The 18273-nt window shown below is 37.3% G+C and overlaps 1 protein-coding gene across 1 annotated transcript; it reads left to right on the top strand.

Moving 5' to 3' along the window:
- Window positions 1–1015: 1015 nt before the first annotated feature.
- On the top strand, window positions 1016–16719 carry LOC127634847 (cytotoxic granule associated RNA binding protein TIA1-like). The gene is made up of 11 exons (XM_052114566.1): window positions 1016–1195; window positions 1888–1984; window positions 2065–2163; window positions 6117–6171; window positions 6980–7067; window positions 7181–7256; window positions 7367–7475; window positions 7801–7896; window positions 10537–10621; window positions 10732–10867; window positions 15008–16719. Exons 1-11 carry the CDS (start codon window positions 1164–1166, stop codon window positions 15155–15157), a joined length of 1023 nt encoding a protein of 340 aa, XP_051970526.1. The 5' UTR covers window positions 1016–1163; the 3' UTR covers window positions 15158–16719.
- The last annotated feature ends 1554 nt before the right edge of the window (window positions 16720–18273 follow it).

Genomic DNA, 18273 nt, shown 5'->3' with positions numbered 1-18273 from the left:
AGAAACCTGATCCTGAACACGCCTCTCAACCGGTGCCTACATACGTTTGATTGGACCGATCCATTTGTGCATAAATATCCTTCAGATGTTCCTAAATTGCAATTAGATGGTTTACTTTTATTTACTGGTTGTCTTGGTGCCACAAAACACTGAACCACAACATTAGCAGACCAAAGAGATAATCTAGTCTCTGATGTATAAAAAAAGACTTGTATTGTGCATTTATGACGTACATATTTTTGTGAATATTTAATCGTAACGGTATTGTGTGGCTGAACCCACATTAGAATCAGTGCTGATCAATAAATTACAATGGCACATGTAAATAGAACAATTGTATACTTGTTCTATTTACTAAATATTAACCGTGTACAAGAAGCAACTTCAAAGAAGTTATTTAAGCAAAAAACTGTATATGTCTTTTGCTTGTCGTGATATACGTGTGCTACAGCCCAGCAAACACATAACGTTCCCCTAACGTTCCCTGCTAGTTCCCGTTTGATTATTATTTTGAAAACCAAATAAGAACGTTCTAGGAACGTCCCCTGTAGGTTATTTATTGTTTTGGATAACCCAAAAAATAACCTTCCCAGAACGTTGCAGTGAGGTTTTTGAAACAACCTAATGATAACCTATACAGAACGTTATGGGAACCAAAACTTGTTTGCTGGGAGAAAGCGTATTTAGTATATTCAATCATTAAAAGATGCAAAGATAGTAATGCGTTCCAACGGCATATATAACCCTCCGAAGGGAGAACATTCATGATAGTCAAGCTGTTAGATCGCTTCAAATAAAAAAATGACTAAAAAGGGAGTACCGAATGACCCTTATTTTTTAGCCCCGCACCTTTTAGGCTTTCAAAGCTCTCCGACAGGATGGTAAAGTCTTCGAAGGCATAGGGCTGATAACTTCGGAATGGCACACACCCACTGTCAGTACATGGTCTGCCCCAGTAGGGGACAGCACTTTCTATCCGTGTCCAAATAAGCATAAGCAGTTGAAGAAGTACGCTTGCAACGTCACGTGATGACGTTTCGTGGGTAACGTCAGAGGAAGTTATTCCAGTAAATTCGCGTTAACTATCAAGTAAAAAATCTTAGAGGCTTAGACTTCTCGAACCTTAGAAAACATAGCATTTTCGACATTTACCCACCAGCACGATGATGATGGACGAGGACCAGCCCAAGACATTGTAAGTACCGCTGTAGTTTTGTCGGCCGCTCAGCGAAACCCATCTCGTTTTTCAACACGTTTGTTAAAGTGGCGTTTAGCTCGCACGCTCAACACGCCAAACTTAACAAAATCAGATCAAGAGTGTGAATCCGTTTATTGACGTTAGTGTTATTTATTAAATGTGACGTGGGCGTGCATGCTCTCAGTCCCTGCAGCACAAGCCGGCTAGTCAAACGCGAAACTGGGGCAGCGAAATTAGTCCATCTGGCGGAGAAGAATATTGTGTTTGCCTGAATCCTGTTTTTATTTTTACAGTTATATCCACGTTTATAAACTTGTCTGCCCGTAGTAATAGTAATTATAGTACATAAGAGTTTTTTTCTAACACCCAAGTTCCGTTTGTAGCGGTGGTTTTCCGTTTACCAGAGTGCTAACTGCTACAAAAGAGCTTTTAAATGTTGTCTTCCTCGGGGCCTTTAATTGGACTTTACTCCGTTGTAAGAGTTCACACCAGGCTGACTGCATGTTTTCAATGTGCGCTTACTGTTACAGACGAGCTCTTGGGGTCTTGTTAGCTGTTTGTTACCGTGCGCTGAAAACGTGGCAAAAATGAAACCCAGTGGATTGTGCTGCTGCTGGCGCGAGAGATTGAGGGGAAACGCAACGCAATAACCGTAATCCTCAGTTTCCTCTGCTCTCTTGTGGTTTTAGGTATGTCGGGAACCTCTCCAGGGACGTGACGGAGGCCCTCATTCTGCAAGTGTTCTCCCAGATCGGTCCCTGCAAGAGCTGTAAAATGATAATTGATGTGAGTTTAAAAAGCGCTTTAAACCTCCAGCGATTTTAAAGTGAAGGAGATCAGTGTGTGCACGTTTTTGTCTTTTGCAGACGGCTGGAAACGACCCGTACTGCTTTGTGGAGTTCTATGAGAACAGACACGCTGCTGCAGCTCTGGCTGCCATGAATGGCAGGAAGATCTTGGGGAAGGTAAGACTCTCTCAAATAAACCTACAAGAGTGGACCAGTCATGGATTGAAATAAAGCTACTGTCCCTAAATACATCTATTAAAACAAAACACAGAGAATGTGTGTTAGCACAGTTAGTGTATTTCCAGGTAAGGATCTTTGAGCCTGTCCATAAAATCCTTTTTTTCATTTCATCACATCAACCTTTTGATTTACAAGACAATCAAGGATTGACTTTTTTGTTATTGCCATTCAATTAATAGTTCACCCAAAAATTATATTATATCATCGTTTATATGCCGTTTTTCTTGCTTCTGTGGAAATCTAAAGGAAAGGTTCTTAAGAAAGTTTATGCAGCTCTTTTCACACAATAAAAGCATTTTGTGACCAGGGGCTTTCAATCTCTAAAAAGGACAAAACAAGCTCCATAAAAGTAGTCCATATGAGTTGCGTGTTATATTAAGTCTTCTGAACCCTTATGATTGCTTTGTCTGAGTAATGGATTACAATTTAAGCTATTATTCACTGAAAATCGTGCCATCTGCCAAAGTTTTAAAATCTCATTTTTGATTCTGCATACTCAACCATGGCATGTCATTAATTATTTTTATTTGTCTTTTTGTAGCTTGACAGCCCCTGGTCAGTGTATTTCCTTGTTTTATGAGAAAATGCTGTGTTAATATATACACATACATCCAGTGCTGTGGAAATTTATTTGCCCCATCCTAATTTCTTATTTTTTTCATACAAATTGTTTTAGATCTTCAAACTAGGGATGCACCGAAATTTCGGCCGCCGAAAATTTTCGGCCGAAAATGGCACTTTCGGTTTTTGGCCGAAAGAGAAAAAAGGCCGAAAATATATGCCTCCCCGCCCCTCAGTGCTCAGATTTCAATCTGGATCGATGTAGCCCTTATCACAGCGCTACCAAACAAAGGCAGATCATGTCAGCGGTGTGGAAATTCTTCAAAGTTTCTGATAAGGACATCAATTTTGCGATCTGCAGTATTTATTCAGCAGAATTTTCAAGATATATATATATATACAGAATACAGCAAGAGATTCTACAGGAAAATGTCACAACTAGCGCAGCTACGCCACAACTTGAGACGTATTTATCTGAACTACGCCAGAAGCGACAATCCCCTTGACTACGGGCGCATAAACAAACACCGCTTTCCTTTGCTTGCGCGGATTGCGCACAGGTATTTATCTGCCCAAGCAGCAGCACAGAGAGTGAGAGACTGTTCAGTGCAGCATCTCATGTTCTTGATGAGCTTTCTGACAGGAGAGACTGTCAGAACGTTTAGCAACTTTTGTTCTTGAAGAGAAACCGGTCACTTGTAGTTAAATAGAAAGCGGTCCAATATGATGTGAATAGCAATTACATTACACTTGTTCTTCACTTGAGGATACATCTGTCGTTTACAGTTGAGGTTGGATTTAGTTCAATTACTGCTGTTTTGCACTGTTGTTTTGCACTATCATTTTCACTTAAAGTGTACATGTTTCGGTTTTCGGCCAAGTGCATCCTGGATTTTCGGTTTCGGCCCAGAATTTTCATTTCGGTGCATCCCTACTTCAAACGAGATATAACAAAAACAAAGCAACCGGAGTAAATACAATACAGTTTTCAAATATATTAATATTTTTATTGAAGCAAAAAAGTTATCTAACACACCACCCATGTGAAAAACTAACTGCCCCCTTAAGTTTAATAGCTGGTTGTGCCAACAACTGCAACCAGAAACGTTCGATAACTGGAGGTCAGTCTTTCACAATGCTGTGGTGGAATTCTGGCCCACTCTTCTTTGCAGAACTGCTTTAGTTCATCCACACTGGAGGGTTTTCGAGCATGAACTGTCAGCTTAAGATTCTCCCACAGCATCTCAATCGGGATAAAGTCAGGACTTTGACTAGGCCACTCCAAAACTTTAATTTAGTTTCTTTTGAGCCATTCAGAGGTGGACTTACTCCTATGCTTTATATCTGTCTTGCTGCATAATCCAGTTGTGCTTGAGCTTCAACTCATGGACTGATGACCGGATGTTCTCCTTTTGGATTTTCTGGTTGAGAGCAGAATTCATGTTTCCCTCAATTACTGCAAGTCGCCCTGAAGCAGCAAGGTATCCCCCTACCACCACCATGCTTGATCATAGATATGATGATCTTTTGGTTCCCTGTCTTCCCAACAGTTCTGCTTTCGACTCATCATTCCACAGAACATTCTTCCTAAAGGTTTGAAGATCATTAAGGTGTGTTTTGGCAAAATTCAGACAAGCCTTAGTGTTCTTCTGGGTTGGCAGTGGTTTTCGCCTCGTCACTCTTCCACAGATGGCATTCTGATAGTGGAGTCATGAACCGTGAACTTTATTAATGCGAGAGAGTCCTGCAGTCCCTTGGATGTTGTCCTTGGCTTTTTTGGGGCTTGCAGGATAAGTCGTTGTGCTCTTGGAGGAATTTTGGAATGTTGTCCACTTCTGGGAAGGCTAACTACTTTGAATATTTTTTTCCGTTAGGAGATAATTGGTCCCACTGTGGTTCTTTGGAGTCCCAGAGCCTTTCAAATAGCTTTGTAAACCTTCCTAGTCTGAAGTATTTCATCACCTTTTCCTCATCATTTCTGGTATTTCTTTTGACCTTGGCATAGTGTGCTACTAGGTGAGAACTTTTAGCCAACTTCATGCTGCTGAAAACATTATATTTAGGTTTTGATTTGATTGGCAATTATCAGACCTGGGTGTGTCTTTTCCAGCTGAACCCCATTATGAATGCAGTTTCATAGATTTGGGGATTTAGTTACTAAGGGGCAAATGCTTTTTCACACAGACCCAGTTGGTATTGGATAACTTTTGTTTGTTTCAATAAATAACATTATCATTTAAAAATTGTATTTTGTGTTTACTCAGATTGATATTGTATTTAAATTTTAACAATTTAGTATGAGATGTACACCAAAACAGAAGAAATTAGGATGGGGCAAATACATTTCCACAGCACTGTATTTTATATATTTGGCTTGCATGGAAGAAAAAGGTAATAAGGGTTTGAAACAACATGATGGTGAGTAAATGATGACAGAATATTCATTTTTGGGTAAACTATTCCCTTGAAAGTCAGCTTGGATCAAGCCAAGTAATTATGTAATACAAATTTTTGTTTGTTATTTTTTTTCATATCATTGCTTCCAAAAACTAAAGTTCAGTTTATTTTCAACAGAAAAAAGTAATTGTCAGTCTCAAATTAGGCTAAAGCTCTTTCACAAAATGTTTACCGATTGCAACATACAACTACACAAACATTATGCCTTACTGGAAAGTTTTAATTTGCTGAGAAAATGCATCATCCTAGAAAATGTGGGGATACCAGAACTCTATTTGCCCATTAGAATGCCTCATTTCGCTGTCCTGTTCCAAACGTCACAAAGCACGTGAGAATGTGGCACATTTTCTATTTTTTTTCGACTTCCCCTTTTGTACCTCCATTTTAATATAAGGCTAGATCATTATTTACACCTGTACCAGGCCTTCAACTTTAGAAAATTCTTGGCAAATATATTTTCAGTGCAAATATTTTATCCTCAACAGGTAATGAAGGACCATTTGAGGAGTAATACAAGTTGATAATGTCACTCTGTTGTAAGTCTCTTGCTATTTAGACTTTTTTTCTTTAGAAAATATTTACAGAATCTATTTTGTGTTCAAAGTCCCTTTATTTTCATTTTGAGTTATTGGCGGATTTGTTAGTTGTTTTGTTTTTTTGGTTCAGATTATTGCTTCTGCGATTGGACTCACCATATTATGCGTCTTACTCTGCCCATAACTTTTGTGTTTTAACTTTTTTTCGCCATGAAAGTAGTCATAGAAGCTGGCATGGTGTTAAGCCACAAAACAAATCTTACACTGTTCTCTCTCTCTCTCTCTCTCTCTCTCTCTCTCTCTCTCTCTCTCTCTCTCTCTCTCTCTCTCTTTCAGGATATGAAAGTTAATTGGGCCTCAATGCCAAGCAGTCAGAAGAAAGACACAAGCAGTAAGTGACATAAATAAAGCAAATTATTCTGGTGTGACTTTGAGATGGTTTTCACACTGGGCACTTTTACTGCGGTCTGAATCCCAGCGTGATTGTTCCCAGAATTGGTCTGGTATTAGGCTGGCATGATTCTGTTGAACCCCAGTTTTTATCCAGCATCAACTTCCATCATAACCCACATGATGTAAAACACAACGTGGGTCAATTTTATTTGCATGTTTTTATTAATTTGGAGAGTGAACAACACTTGCGCCTCTGTGTGTTGCATGCCGTAATTCAGCAATTGGGCATGTCCAAGAGGAGGGGACTAGATTGGATGCTCACAAATGTTTTTTTTTGATGACACAGCTGGTTGCGCGCTCACCCATGCACATTTTTAAAAGGCACCTTACCTCTTCTGTGTTCCACAACATTCCTGTCATTCATGGTGTATGTGTGTGTGTTTGTTTCTGGCCAACTAATTATGTCATTATGCTTAAATTGTCAAAAATACACGCAAGTCTTTTTACTTCCTGGACAAGTGCGGAGCCAAGTACAGGTTGCTTTTTCACTCGCATGAACTCGCCATAGTTTCACTGCAACCCAAGCTCAGACCACCTCCTACAGTTAGTCTCTGGTTCGGTTTCCCGGTCCGCAAAACAGCTTTCACGTTACCCAATTTCATACAAACCCTCTGGTTCGGACTAAATTGCCAGTGTGAATGCCTCCAGTGTCGTTCAGTTAGTGCTTGTGTGTTCTAACTGTTACACGTGGATTGTTCTTTCAATTTTGCTCATGTCTTTTTCCCCTTCTCAAAACGTTATTGTAGATCATTTCCATGTCTTTGTTGGTGACCTGAGCCCAGAAATCTCAACGGATGATGTCAGATCAGCATTTGCTCCTTTTGGAAAGATCTCGTAAGGGAAATATTGTGTAATTCAGGGATCATTTAAACATCATTGCCGCTGGACTGTTTTGTTGATGTAACATTTGGAGTGTAACTGAATTCATGTGTTCATGTTTGGTGTAGTGATGCCCGCGTGGTTAAGGACTTGGCCACAGGCAAATCTAAAGGATATGGTTTTATCTCCTTCATTAATAAATGGGTAAGATGTGTGGGTATTTGCTTGTTGATGGAATATGTCAAGTGTCATAAGTTATTTTTGGTTGCAATGGGATGGTATTGTTTTTAAGAGTTACTGTATGCCAATGGTAGGATGCAGAGAGTGCCATTCAGCAAATGAATGGCCAATGGCTGGGAGGCAGACAGATCAGAACAAACTGGGCCACAAGAAAGCCGTCAGCACCCAAACCAAACAATGAAGGTGAGTGAGTCTTATCAACTTGCCAAGTTCTACTTCATTTTTCTGTTCCTGCTGTAATCTTCTCTATGAATCATCACAATTGTTATATACTGCACTTGTTCAGCTGGATTTATAGTGTAGTTTCTTGCACACATCCTTGGAAAATAAAATAGAGACTCTCATGTAAGTTTTTATGATCTCAGGACAAAGTAAATCTGCCTTAGAATTCAAACAAACCAAAACACCATTGCATGAAATTTTGATTGACTAAAGAACCCTCCTTGTTACTATATTATCATGTATGTATGCTTTATATCTTAACTAAATGTTCTTTTTCTCTCTGCAGCCAGTAACAAACACTTGTCCTTTGAGGAGGTTCTGAACCAGTCGAGTCCCAGCAACTGCACTGTGTATTGTGGTGGAATTGCTTCTGGCCTTTCAGGTTTGTTCAAATGTCTCTGAAGTTTAGTTTATATAGGATGGGATGAATGAATGCTGTCATTAAATGAGTTAACTTTAGTCATCCAGAGCAAGAACACATGCAATTGATAGATTCATAATTGTTTTTTGTATTTTAATTAATTGCACTCATTCACCAGTCAAAAGTTTGGACACACCTACTCTATCATTACTCTTTTGCACATTTTAGGATAATAAAGTTATAAACTATGAAATGACAAAGTATGTGAATATGTAGTGACCAAAAATGTTACTAATCAAAACTATCTTGTATTTTAGCTTCTTCAGAGTCGCCACCCTTTGCCTAGATTACAGCTCTGCACAAGGTTTTTAAAAATAACTCATGCTTTTTTTTAACAAAATTGGAGTTCCAATCAATGTTCTATCTTTTGTTCATATAAGAATTAAGCAACTGTTTATGGCATTAACTCTCAGGACGGGCATTCAACATGAAGCACATTTAACCGTTTGTCACACAACTGCATTTCCACATTCACCAATAGAGCTCGCACCCTGTGAAAAATACGGTTTGTGTTGTTTCACAACTCTGTGTTAGTGATAGGAAGTCCGATTCTTTTCCTCGAACCGGTTCTTTCAATGAACCAGTTAAAAAAAAAAAAGATTCATCAGTTAATTTACCTCATGTAATGACGTAACTATATATAATGCTAATACTTCGTAGAATACATGTTCAAACACATTCAATAAAGCTGATGATGCTGATTATTACATTTTATTTAAAGATTCTTTGCATTTACATTTATGCATTTGGCAGATGCTTTTATCAAAAGCGACTTTCAGTGCACTTATTACAGGGACAATTCCCCTGGAGCAACCTGGTATTAAGTGCCTTGCTTAAGGACACAATGGTGTTGGCCGTGGGATCGAACCAGCGACCTTCTGATTAACAGTTTTGTGCTTTAGCCCACTATGCCACCACCACTCTAGTATGTCTATGTAAGATTTTTTTAGTGATTTAAGAACATAAGCATTGTTCAGCCTATACAAATTTGTATTTTGAGCTGTCAGATCAGATTTGGTGCTAAATTCGTTTGTCTTTTGATAAAAATGTCCTTTTAAAATGGTCAATATTTTGTCATGTCTTATTCATTAATTTTAGTCTGTTTTATTATGCCAAAAATTATATAAGTTTAGTCGACAAAAATGATCTCTTACTTGATGTGCAAAATGGACAAAAGTGTCAAACTGTTACAGACCAAACTTTTATAAAATCATATATTTTGAAAATAATGTGACATTTTCTAATGTAAACATGTATCAAGCATACAGTATAAATGTACATAGACCTACTGTCCTTGTTGTGGAAAAACCTGAGCTCCTGAAATAATAATGTATAGAGGGAAGGATTTGCAATTTTTCTTTTTAAGTTGGCCTGTTTTCTGAATTATTCATGCTTTAGAGACTTGTTCATTTTCCACGAAAGGACACATCGTGTGTAGCGTGTTTATAGAAACCGCATATTCACAACGCATGTTACATGATGCAAATGTATCATATCAAAACGATTATTTTGTATCATTTAATTTAAGTTCTCATGTTCATTCGTTTTGTTGTGCAGATGGAAGTTGTTCCAAAAATGTTGTGGATATTCATGTATCCTGTATAAATAGTATGCGTTTGAATGAGGTATTTACCCCGTTTTAAAGTGGTTCATTTTGCCAGTATTGGCGCATTCAACTTGCACCGCTCAAGTGGCATGCTCATCAGCAGTTCACAGTATTATGTATGAAAGAGGTGATTCTCAGTTCAGTGTACTGTTGACTCGCAAACTGCTGTGATTGACTCAATGTACTGTTGACACGAGAACTGCTGTGCTTTCTGTAGTTTGCGAAGTTCATTGCAAAGAAGAGTTGGGGAAAAGCAGATATCACCACCAGTTCTGGGATCATATTACTTCCGGTTATTGGCTCATTTCGAGTCGGAGTGTCAGGCACATTCGAAAGACAGGTTAAGAATGAGTAATTTGTGGATCGGTGATGACTCGAGACATGAACCGTTACAAAAGATTCAGTTTGGTAAACTGATTCAACTCGTTCACCAAAAAGAACTGGTTCAAAAGAACGATTTGTTCATGAGCTGGACATCACTACTAAATATGTATTTACACCTTGTTTTCACACAAGATTTCAATCAAAGCTTCAGCTCAATACAAAATGCATATTCATATGGACACCTGTTGAAACACTGAGCATGCATATAGCTCTGATTCAGGAAATGTTCCCACACACTTGAGTCTGCCATCTGTGTGGAAGTTGTTTCAGATGTTGAAAAAAAGAGACGGAAGTACGCAACTGCTCAGCTTAGAGGAAACGGAGGCTCCTATGTACATTGGGCACTTGTTTGCGGTGTTTTTTGTTTTTGGTCCAGTCCAAAATATATATATTCATTTAGTATTATAAAGACCTTAATGTGTAGGCTTTCCTTATATTTATCAACTAAATGAAATTCAAGCATTGAAGCAGAAGCCTTGATCAAAGAGGGTTTTTTTTTTTTTAAAGCTCATGAGAAACAGATTTGGTCAAGTGTGTCCAAGTGTGACTGGTGGAGTATATACAAATTGTAATTGTTTGATTTTTATTTTTTTTTTCCTTTTCTGCTATAGATCAGCTGATGAGACAGACATTCTCTCCATTTGGGCAAATAATGGAGATCAGGGTTTTCCCAGAGAAGGGCTACTCGTTTGTGAGGTAAGTTACACTTTGTCATTGACCTGCAACCATACTTGAGCCTGAAACCGGTAATCTATGTTGTGGGCACATAAAAATTTTGCATGTTGCTTCCTTGTTGCTTTTTACAGGTTTGACTCGCATGAGGGTGCTGCCCATGCTATAGTGTCTGTGAATGGCACCTGCATTGAGGGCCACACTGTGAAGTGCTACTGGGGCAAAGAAACAGCTGATATGAGATCCATGCAGCAGATGCAGATACCCCAGGTACTCAACTTCTTGATCTACACTTTTTTTATAATAGCTATGGAACAGAGGTTATCTAGATTTTTAGATTTAATAAAGTTTGTGTACACACTCCATTAAAGAGAAGGAACCCAAAAATGAACATTCTCATCCTTTACTCACCCTCATGCAATCCCAGATGTGTATGCAGATCACAAATTAAGATTATTATTTTTTTTCATAATATTTCGGATCTGTTGGTCCAAACAATGCAGGTAAATGGTGACCAGAACTCAGAAGGTCCATGAAGAGGCATCCATATGACTCCAGTGGCATGTGATGGGTGTGGTTGACAAACAGATAATCTAAAACTGCTGCACTGCTCAACATGTGCACTAGAAAGCACCCCACGATTATTTATTGCTGACTGAAGCTCGGAATGGATCGAGATTGTTTCAGAACACGCAGCCTTTTGCTGTTTTGTAATCGTGCAAAGCCACATTGTGATTTCATTCTTAATTCAATCAATCGTGCAGCCTTAAATGGATTGTTCTTCAAAAAAAATGTAATTGTCATCATTTACCACTCTCCACCAAACTGTAGGTGGCTGTATGTGAAAGTCACTTCCACTCCAGAATGACAAAGTGTAGATTTACAGTCAAAAAATGACTTTAATATCGATCTGTTTCTCAGCCACACCTATCATATCGCTAAAGAAGATATGGATTTAACTACTGGAGTCTTATGGATTACTTTTATACTGCCTTTTGGTCCTTCAAAGTTCTTTTCTCCCAATTTGGAATGGCCAATTACCAATGTGCTGTAAGTCCTCGTGGTGGCGTAGTGACGCCTCAATCCGGGTGGCGGAGGACGAATCTCAGCTGCCTCCGCGTCTGAGACCTTCAACCCGCTCACCCAACCAGTGGCTTGTTGAGCATGTTACCGCAGAGATATAGAGCATCTGGTGGTTTCACGCCATCCACCGCGGCATCCACGCACAACTCACAAATTGACGATTGTCAGAGTGATCACCATTAGCTGATGCCTTTGACCATGTCAAGACGATATTTGGCTCATTATCCCATGTATTAAATGATTATTAGGCTATTAGTATTATTATTATCAAATTAATATTACAAATAATTTGCCTGTAGACACAGACACGCGCTTAAACTCCCTTTATTATATTAAGAACAGATGACAAAAAGGCGTCTATGCTCATATATGTTTGTTTGGACGCGTACAGTCTCGTGGAATGCGTGCATGTAAATGGTTCTCGCTCTTTCTTTGATTACTGTTTGATCCACCACCAGGCACTCGTAATAATCATTTGCACACAAGCAAGAGATAGTACCACCGCTCCCTATACGCATATTACACAGTCTGCATAGGGCACCAACTCGCTAAGTGGGCACCAGAAACTTCACTGGCTGCCCTTACTCACACATTATGTTATTCAAGGACCCAGTAGTAGTCACGGAACACAGACAATCACCTCACACTCACATTTTATCCTTGCGCTCGCATGTCCCTGGTGAGAGAGGAGTATGTATTTTAGTCCATCCACATTCTGAAGTCCCCTCAACCTGCATGCCAAATCTTCCTCTTGCAGTAATCCTTCCTCATATTGAGCATCCCGTTTTATTTAGTTATGAACAGAAAAGAACAGCGAACATCGTTAAATTACGGGCCACTCTTAACGCAAAGCATAGCGGATTAAGCAGCGCTGCAGTAGAGGATTGTGTAAGTAAACGCGTCTGCTTTGCATTTTTTGCATTGTGTGGATCTCAGCCTAGAATTTCATGTATTATTAGTTGCTTTTTGCTTTAAGTATAGGCTATTGTTTTGAATCTATAGGCCTATGTCTAAATATATAGTTATCAATGAGATTATCAAGCTACCAAAGGCTACACTGACGGCAGCTGTCAAATCAACATAATTAAAGGCACATAGTCATTTTTTCCTGATTACAGTGTTTTACTCCTACAGAAATAAAGTCTGAATGAAATTAAATTGTATGTATAAAATCAATCACTAACTTGTTAGTTAACTCATGTTAAAAATGAGATGAGGACTCCAAGTATAGGCCTATCAGTAACCTTATAAAAAAAAGGTGTTCTGCATGGACAGGGTGACTTTCTGTTTGTCTGTCTAGTTTTTTTTTTGGAGGGGTGTGGTATAGTGATAAAAAAGGGACATTTTTAAATAGCACTTCATGTCATAAAGGTTTCTGGCCGCTGATGCACTTAATTTAATGATTATTTTAAAGGCTTTGCGATGTAAATATCATAAAATATGTACAGTTGAAGTCAGTAAAACTTTTTTAACCACTCCACAGATTTCATATTGGCAAACTATAGTTTTGGCAGGTCGATTAGGATATCTATTTTGTGCATGACACCAAGTCATTTTTCCAGCAATTGCTTGCCTACAGATTGTTTTACTTTTAATTTACTAAATCACAATTCCAGTGGGTCAGAAGTTTACATGCACTAATGGCACTTTTCCACTGCATGTTACGGTTCGATTCCACTCTACACGCTTAAGTTTTCTGAGCTTGCTTTTCCACTGCAGTTTAGTGCCGCCTAAACGTGGATGGGATTATAGGCTGATCGTCATAGTTGCGCCGCCTCTACTGCTGTGACATCTTAAACGCTACAAACATAACTGGCCATAAACAATAACACGAATGCTAGCTGTTAGCTACTAGCTCATTGTGCTGCTTAAAGCAGTTGTTGCATGGTGATTTTACACAAGTGTAACAGTTAAATTGGCCTGGTTGTTTTAGAAGCAAACATTCCAGTAGCTGGTCAACTAAATAAAGTGAAGCTTTCAAGCAGAGTATAGAGTTAACGTACCATCCTCCATCGTGGACACAAACACACACTGGCAGCCAAAGGTTTGGAATAATGTACAGATTTTACTCCTATGAAAAGAAATTGGTAATTTATTCACCAAAGTGGCATTCAACTGATCACAATGTATAGTCAGGACATTAATAATGTGAAAAATTACAATAAAAAAAATAAAAACTCTGAACTTCTTAAACTACTTCAAAGTGTTCTCATCAAAATAAATCCTCCATGTGCAGCAATGACAGCTTTGCAGATCCTTGGCATTCTAGCTGTCAGTTTGTCCAGATACTCAGGTGACATTTCACCCCACGCTTCCTGTAGTACTTGCCATCGATGTGGCTGTCTTGTCGGGCACTTCTCACACACCTTAGTCTAACTGATCGCACAAAAGCTCAATGGGGTTAAGATTCAAAACACTCTTTTCCAATTATCTGTTGTCCAATGTTTCTTTGCCCAATCTAATCTTTTCTTTTTGTTTTTCTGTTTCAAAAGTGGCTTTTCAGTTCTTCCCATAAGACTCTTTACTGTTGTACATGAAACTGGTGTTGAGCAGGTAGAATTCAATGAAGCTGAGGACATGTGATGCTTCTTTTTCGCAAACTAGAGACTCTGATGTACTTATCCTCTTGTTTAGTTGTACATCTGGCCTTCCACATCTCTTTCTGTCCTTGTTAGAGCCACTTGTCCTTTGTCTTTGAAGACTGTGGTGTACATCTTTGTATGAAATCTGCAGTTTTTGTCCATTTCAAGCATTGTATATCCTTCATTCCTCAAAATAATGATTGAATGACGAGTTTCTAGAGAAAGCTGTTTCTTTTTTTTTGTTGTTGCCATTTTTGACCTAATATTGACCTTAAAACATGCCAGTCTATTTGTGGTAACTCAAAAACAAACTCAAAGGCAATGTTAAGCTTCATTTAATGAACCAAATAGTTTAATAAGTTTTATTTAATAAGTGATTTTCTAGTACAATATTAGCAATTTAGCATGATTATTCAAGGATAAGTTGTTGGAGTGATGCTGCTGGAAATGGGACCTGTCTAGATTTGATAAAAAATTACTTTTTTCAAATAGTGATGGTGCTGTTTTTTTTACATCAGTAATGTCCTGACTATAATTCTGATCTTTTGAATGCCACTGATGAATTAAAGTATCAATTTCCTTCCAAAACAGCAAAATCTGTACATTAGTACAAACTTTCGGCCGCGTGAGTGTGCATGTGTGCTTTTGTTCCTTTTTGTTATGCTTTCTACTCTTCAGTATCCTTTGCAGTGATGTCTGTAAACTTGTTGTTTTACCATTTTTCCTGTCCCTTTCCTGTCTACAGCAGAATAAACCTACCTATCCAGCACAGTCTTACGGACAGTGGGGCCAGTCATATGGCAACGGTCAACAAATGGGCCAGTATATGGCCAATGGCTGGCAGATGCCCTATGGAGTCTACGGGCAGGCCTGGAATCAGCAGGGATATAAATAAGTAAACGTTGCGATCTAATCCTTCAGTCCAATCATTAAACCCTGCTTCAGTGTGGCATCTGCCAAGTGGGACTCACCATTAAACCAGTTCAGGGGTTGTTGAAAGGGCTGCATTCAGCCCATTGTATATTATACTCAGACCATTAACCTGGAAGGAATCCTGTCTTTATATTGTTTTTTTTTAGGCCCCAAGACATATTTTTTATTTTTTTTTTGTCAATTTCTTTTTTTTTTAAAGTAATACATTTTGGGGACTTTAATTGTAAAACAAATGGAATGTCTTTTCAATGTGTTCTGCAGGCTGAACTTAGCTCGCACCTCAAATTGTGTTGAAAATATGAAGCCTAACAAACTGCACTCTTTGTATGGAGATTTTTTTCTTTAAACCTTTTTTCCCCCAAAAGATTTTTTTTCTTTTTCTGTACAACTCTGCTTACATTTTGTTTACAAGAGAGGTTTCAAGAATTGTGTTAATCAAATATACAATATTTTATCTCCTAACATCTAGTGATATGGTATTCTGCATATATAAGGATTTCTCTGTGGCCTTGACGTGTACATGAGGTTTCAGGATCTTGTAAAAGTATAGAAAGTTTTGGACGCAATTACTGAAGCGTTTAACCAATTCTATTAACACAGAGGTGCAGAAGAAATGCTTGCTTTTTGTTCAATTTAAATGTTAGAACATTAATTTTGTAACATGGAATACATAATTGTTTAGTTCTATTTTTAAAACTTTTTGTTTAATGTTTTTACAAAATCATGTTTGCTTCGATCAGTTGAGGATGTGACGGCACCGTGGCTAATTAAAGTTATAGGCAGTGCTGTAGCATCTTTGTAAAGATTTTTGTAATTCTGTGTAAAATGAGGTTGTGAATTATTTCTTTAGATTTTGTAAATTCAGGGTTTGTTCAACATCTGTAATGTAATAATGTTGCATGGACATTCTGAGCTCTGTTCTTGTTACAATCTCTTGTTAACATAAACTCCAAGGTGTAAATTAGTTACTATGATGCCATTTAAATGTGTCCTTCATTCATACTTTACCCTCATGAGTCACTGTTGATTTTACAAGCCAAAAACAATGATGAAAAAAGTGAGACAATGCATGCTCCCACCTTGCTGTTTTGAAACAGTGATTGTAATGTCAGTGTTGGTTTTATATGAAAAGGGGAAGAATTGTGATATACTCTCTAGGATTTCACCCACATGCTGTCGAATTACTCACATGTCTAAATTACTTAACCTGGACACTGATGTCATTCTATATTTATTTTCTTTCTCTTTTCTCTCTTGGCCCCTAAACAGAGTCATGATCAAAAAACCAACTGATCAAGTCAAAAATGATGAGCAACCATCTTTATTTTTTTTCTTGTCATGCAAATTTATCAGCATTAGTTATTTAATGTCACTGCTTTTGATCTTTTTTTTTTTTTTTGTAAAAAGTTTGAGAGGTTTACTGTTTTATTGAGACACCCCCTATTATATGCTTCCATCTAATGTTGTTCCACTTACTGTATTCCATGTGTAAAAACACTTAATAATAACCCTTCAAAACAGTTACCAGTCTTTTTGAGTGTTTTATATATAAATATATATATATATATATATATATATATATATATATATATATATATATATAATATATATATTGTTCTTCAGTCAAATTCTCTCCTTTTCTATAATGTCAAATGAAATGGTTTATCAACCCTCCAATTGCATTCGCCCTGGGAGATTTAAATCATAATTTTTTAAATACCAAACTTTTTGCCTTTTATGACTATCAAAATACACACATATATCTTTTTGTTCCCACTTACATTAAGCCTCTTTCCCATAGTCTCTCTTTTTTTTTCCCACTGGAACTGCAACTTTTTACAAACACACACACACGGACATTCCAGTACAAAACAGACATGATTGATGTAATAAACATAACAAATAAACTATGGCAAAAGGAACTACTGTTTAAAGGGGGTGTGGCAAGAGCAAAATTTCAAGCACACATATTCTACATAGGGCTCGAAAAAGGAAATTGTCCACAGTTTAAACTGCAGCCATTTGATGATGAAACTTGCAGCATTCGCACATCAACATTCTGCAGTTCATGCAAGTAAACAGAATTTATTTAGTTTAAAAAAACATTGTAAAGAAGTATTAATGGTGAATACTTGAGTTGCACAGTTGTTTTGATGTTGTTTATTTGAAAAATATGTTGGTTTCATAAATTTTGATGACCAAGTTGTATGTAGCTGTTAGGAGTAATAGGACATTCAGTCAAATGACTAGTAGCCTAATTCTCACATTAGGTGTTCATATATTTTTTATGTTATAGAATGTCATATAAACGTTGATAAAAAAAACAAAAAAACATGTCTTTACATGTATCACACTGCTTTGGCTGTAGTAGTTAAGGTATAATTTGAAATGGCAAAGAATTTCTCCATTTTATTATTATTTTAAAAAAAAAAAGCATATTAACTTAAATATCTGTCAGTTAGCATTCAGTTACATAGGCTATTGTTTTTTGTTTGGTTTTTTTTTCAAAACAAAAGGCTATTGTTTGTTTTATAGAAACCATAGTTATTCATAGTTATTATTGACCTATTCAATAATGATGAACCATCCATGGTCAAACCTGTGGTAATTCTTACAAATAAAAATAAGTGAAATCAAGGAGTTTAAAGCCTGGACCTCTTTGAATTATGGGCCAAACTATCAGGTTTTCACCTGTATTAAATCATTCTATTGTTCTTATTCTAATATTCTAAAGTTATTCTAATGCTCTTAAATGGGGAAAATTTTGTTTTTGTTTGCCTTCAGATACTGAAAGATGACTTAGCCCAAAACCACATATGTAACTTCACCCCTCTTAAATACATATGTAGGTCAAAAAACAAAACAAAAAAAAAAAAGATCCAGGTTGAATCTAGATGCTAATTCTTCATAAATAAATAAATAAATAAACGTATTTATTCAAGGTAAAATAACTCTAATGATAATTGTATAAGTAATTTACATTTTAAAATAGTTTATACATCTTTTATTAAATTCTGAAGACATTAAGACACATTGAAAATGAAGTGTACACTTTTGGGTGAGTCTAAAAAAACCTGT

This window comes from Xyrauchen texanus, chromosome 4 (genome assembly GCF_025860055.1).
Source record: "Xyrauchen texanus isolate HMW12.3.18 chromosome 4, RBS_HiC_50CHRs, whole genome shotgun sequence".
NCBI lineage: Eukaryota > Metazoa > Chordata > Actinopteri > Cypriniformes > Catostomidae > Xyrauchen > Xyrauchen texanus.
This window is presented reverse-complemented; position numbering and strand designations above follow the sequence as displayed.

Coding starts and splice junctions, on each gene's coding strand:
- LOC127634847 (XM_052114566.1), top strand. CDS start 1,164: ATGATGATGGACGAGGACCAGCCCAAGACATT. Junction 7,068..7,180: donor GCTCCTTTTGGAAAGATCTC/GTAAGGGAAATA, acceptor TGTTTGGTGTAG/TGATGCCCGCGTGGTTAAGG. Junction 7,476..7,800: donor ACCCAAACCAAACAATGAAG/GTGAGTGAGTCT, acceptor TTCTCTCTGCAG/CCAGTAACAAACACTTGTCC.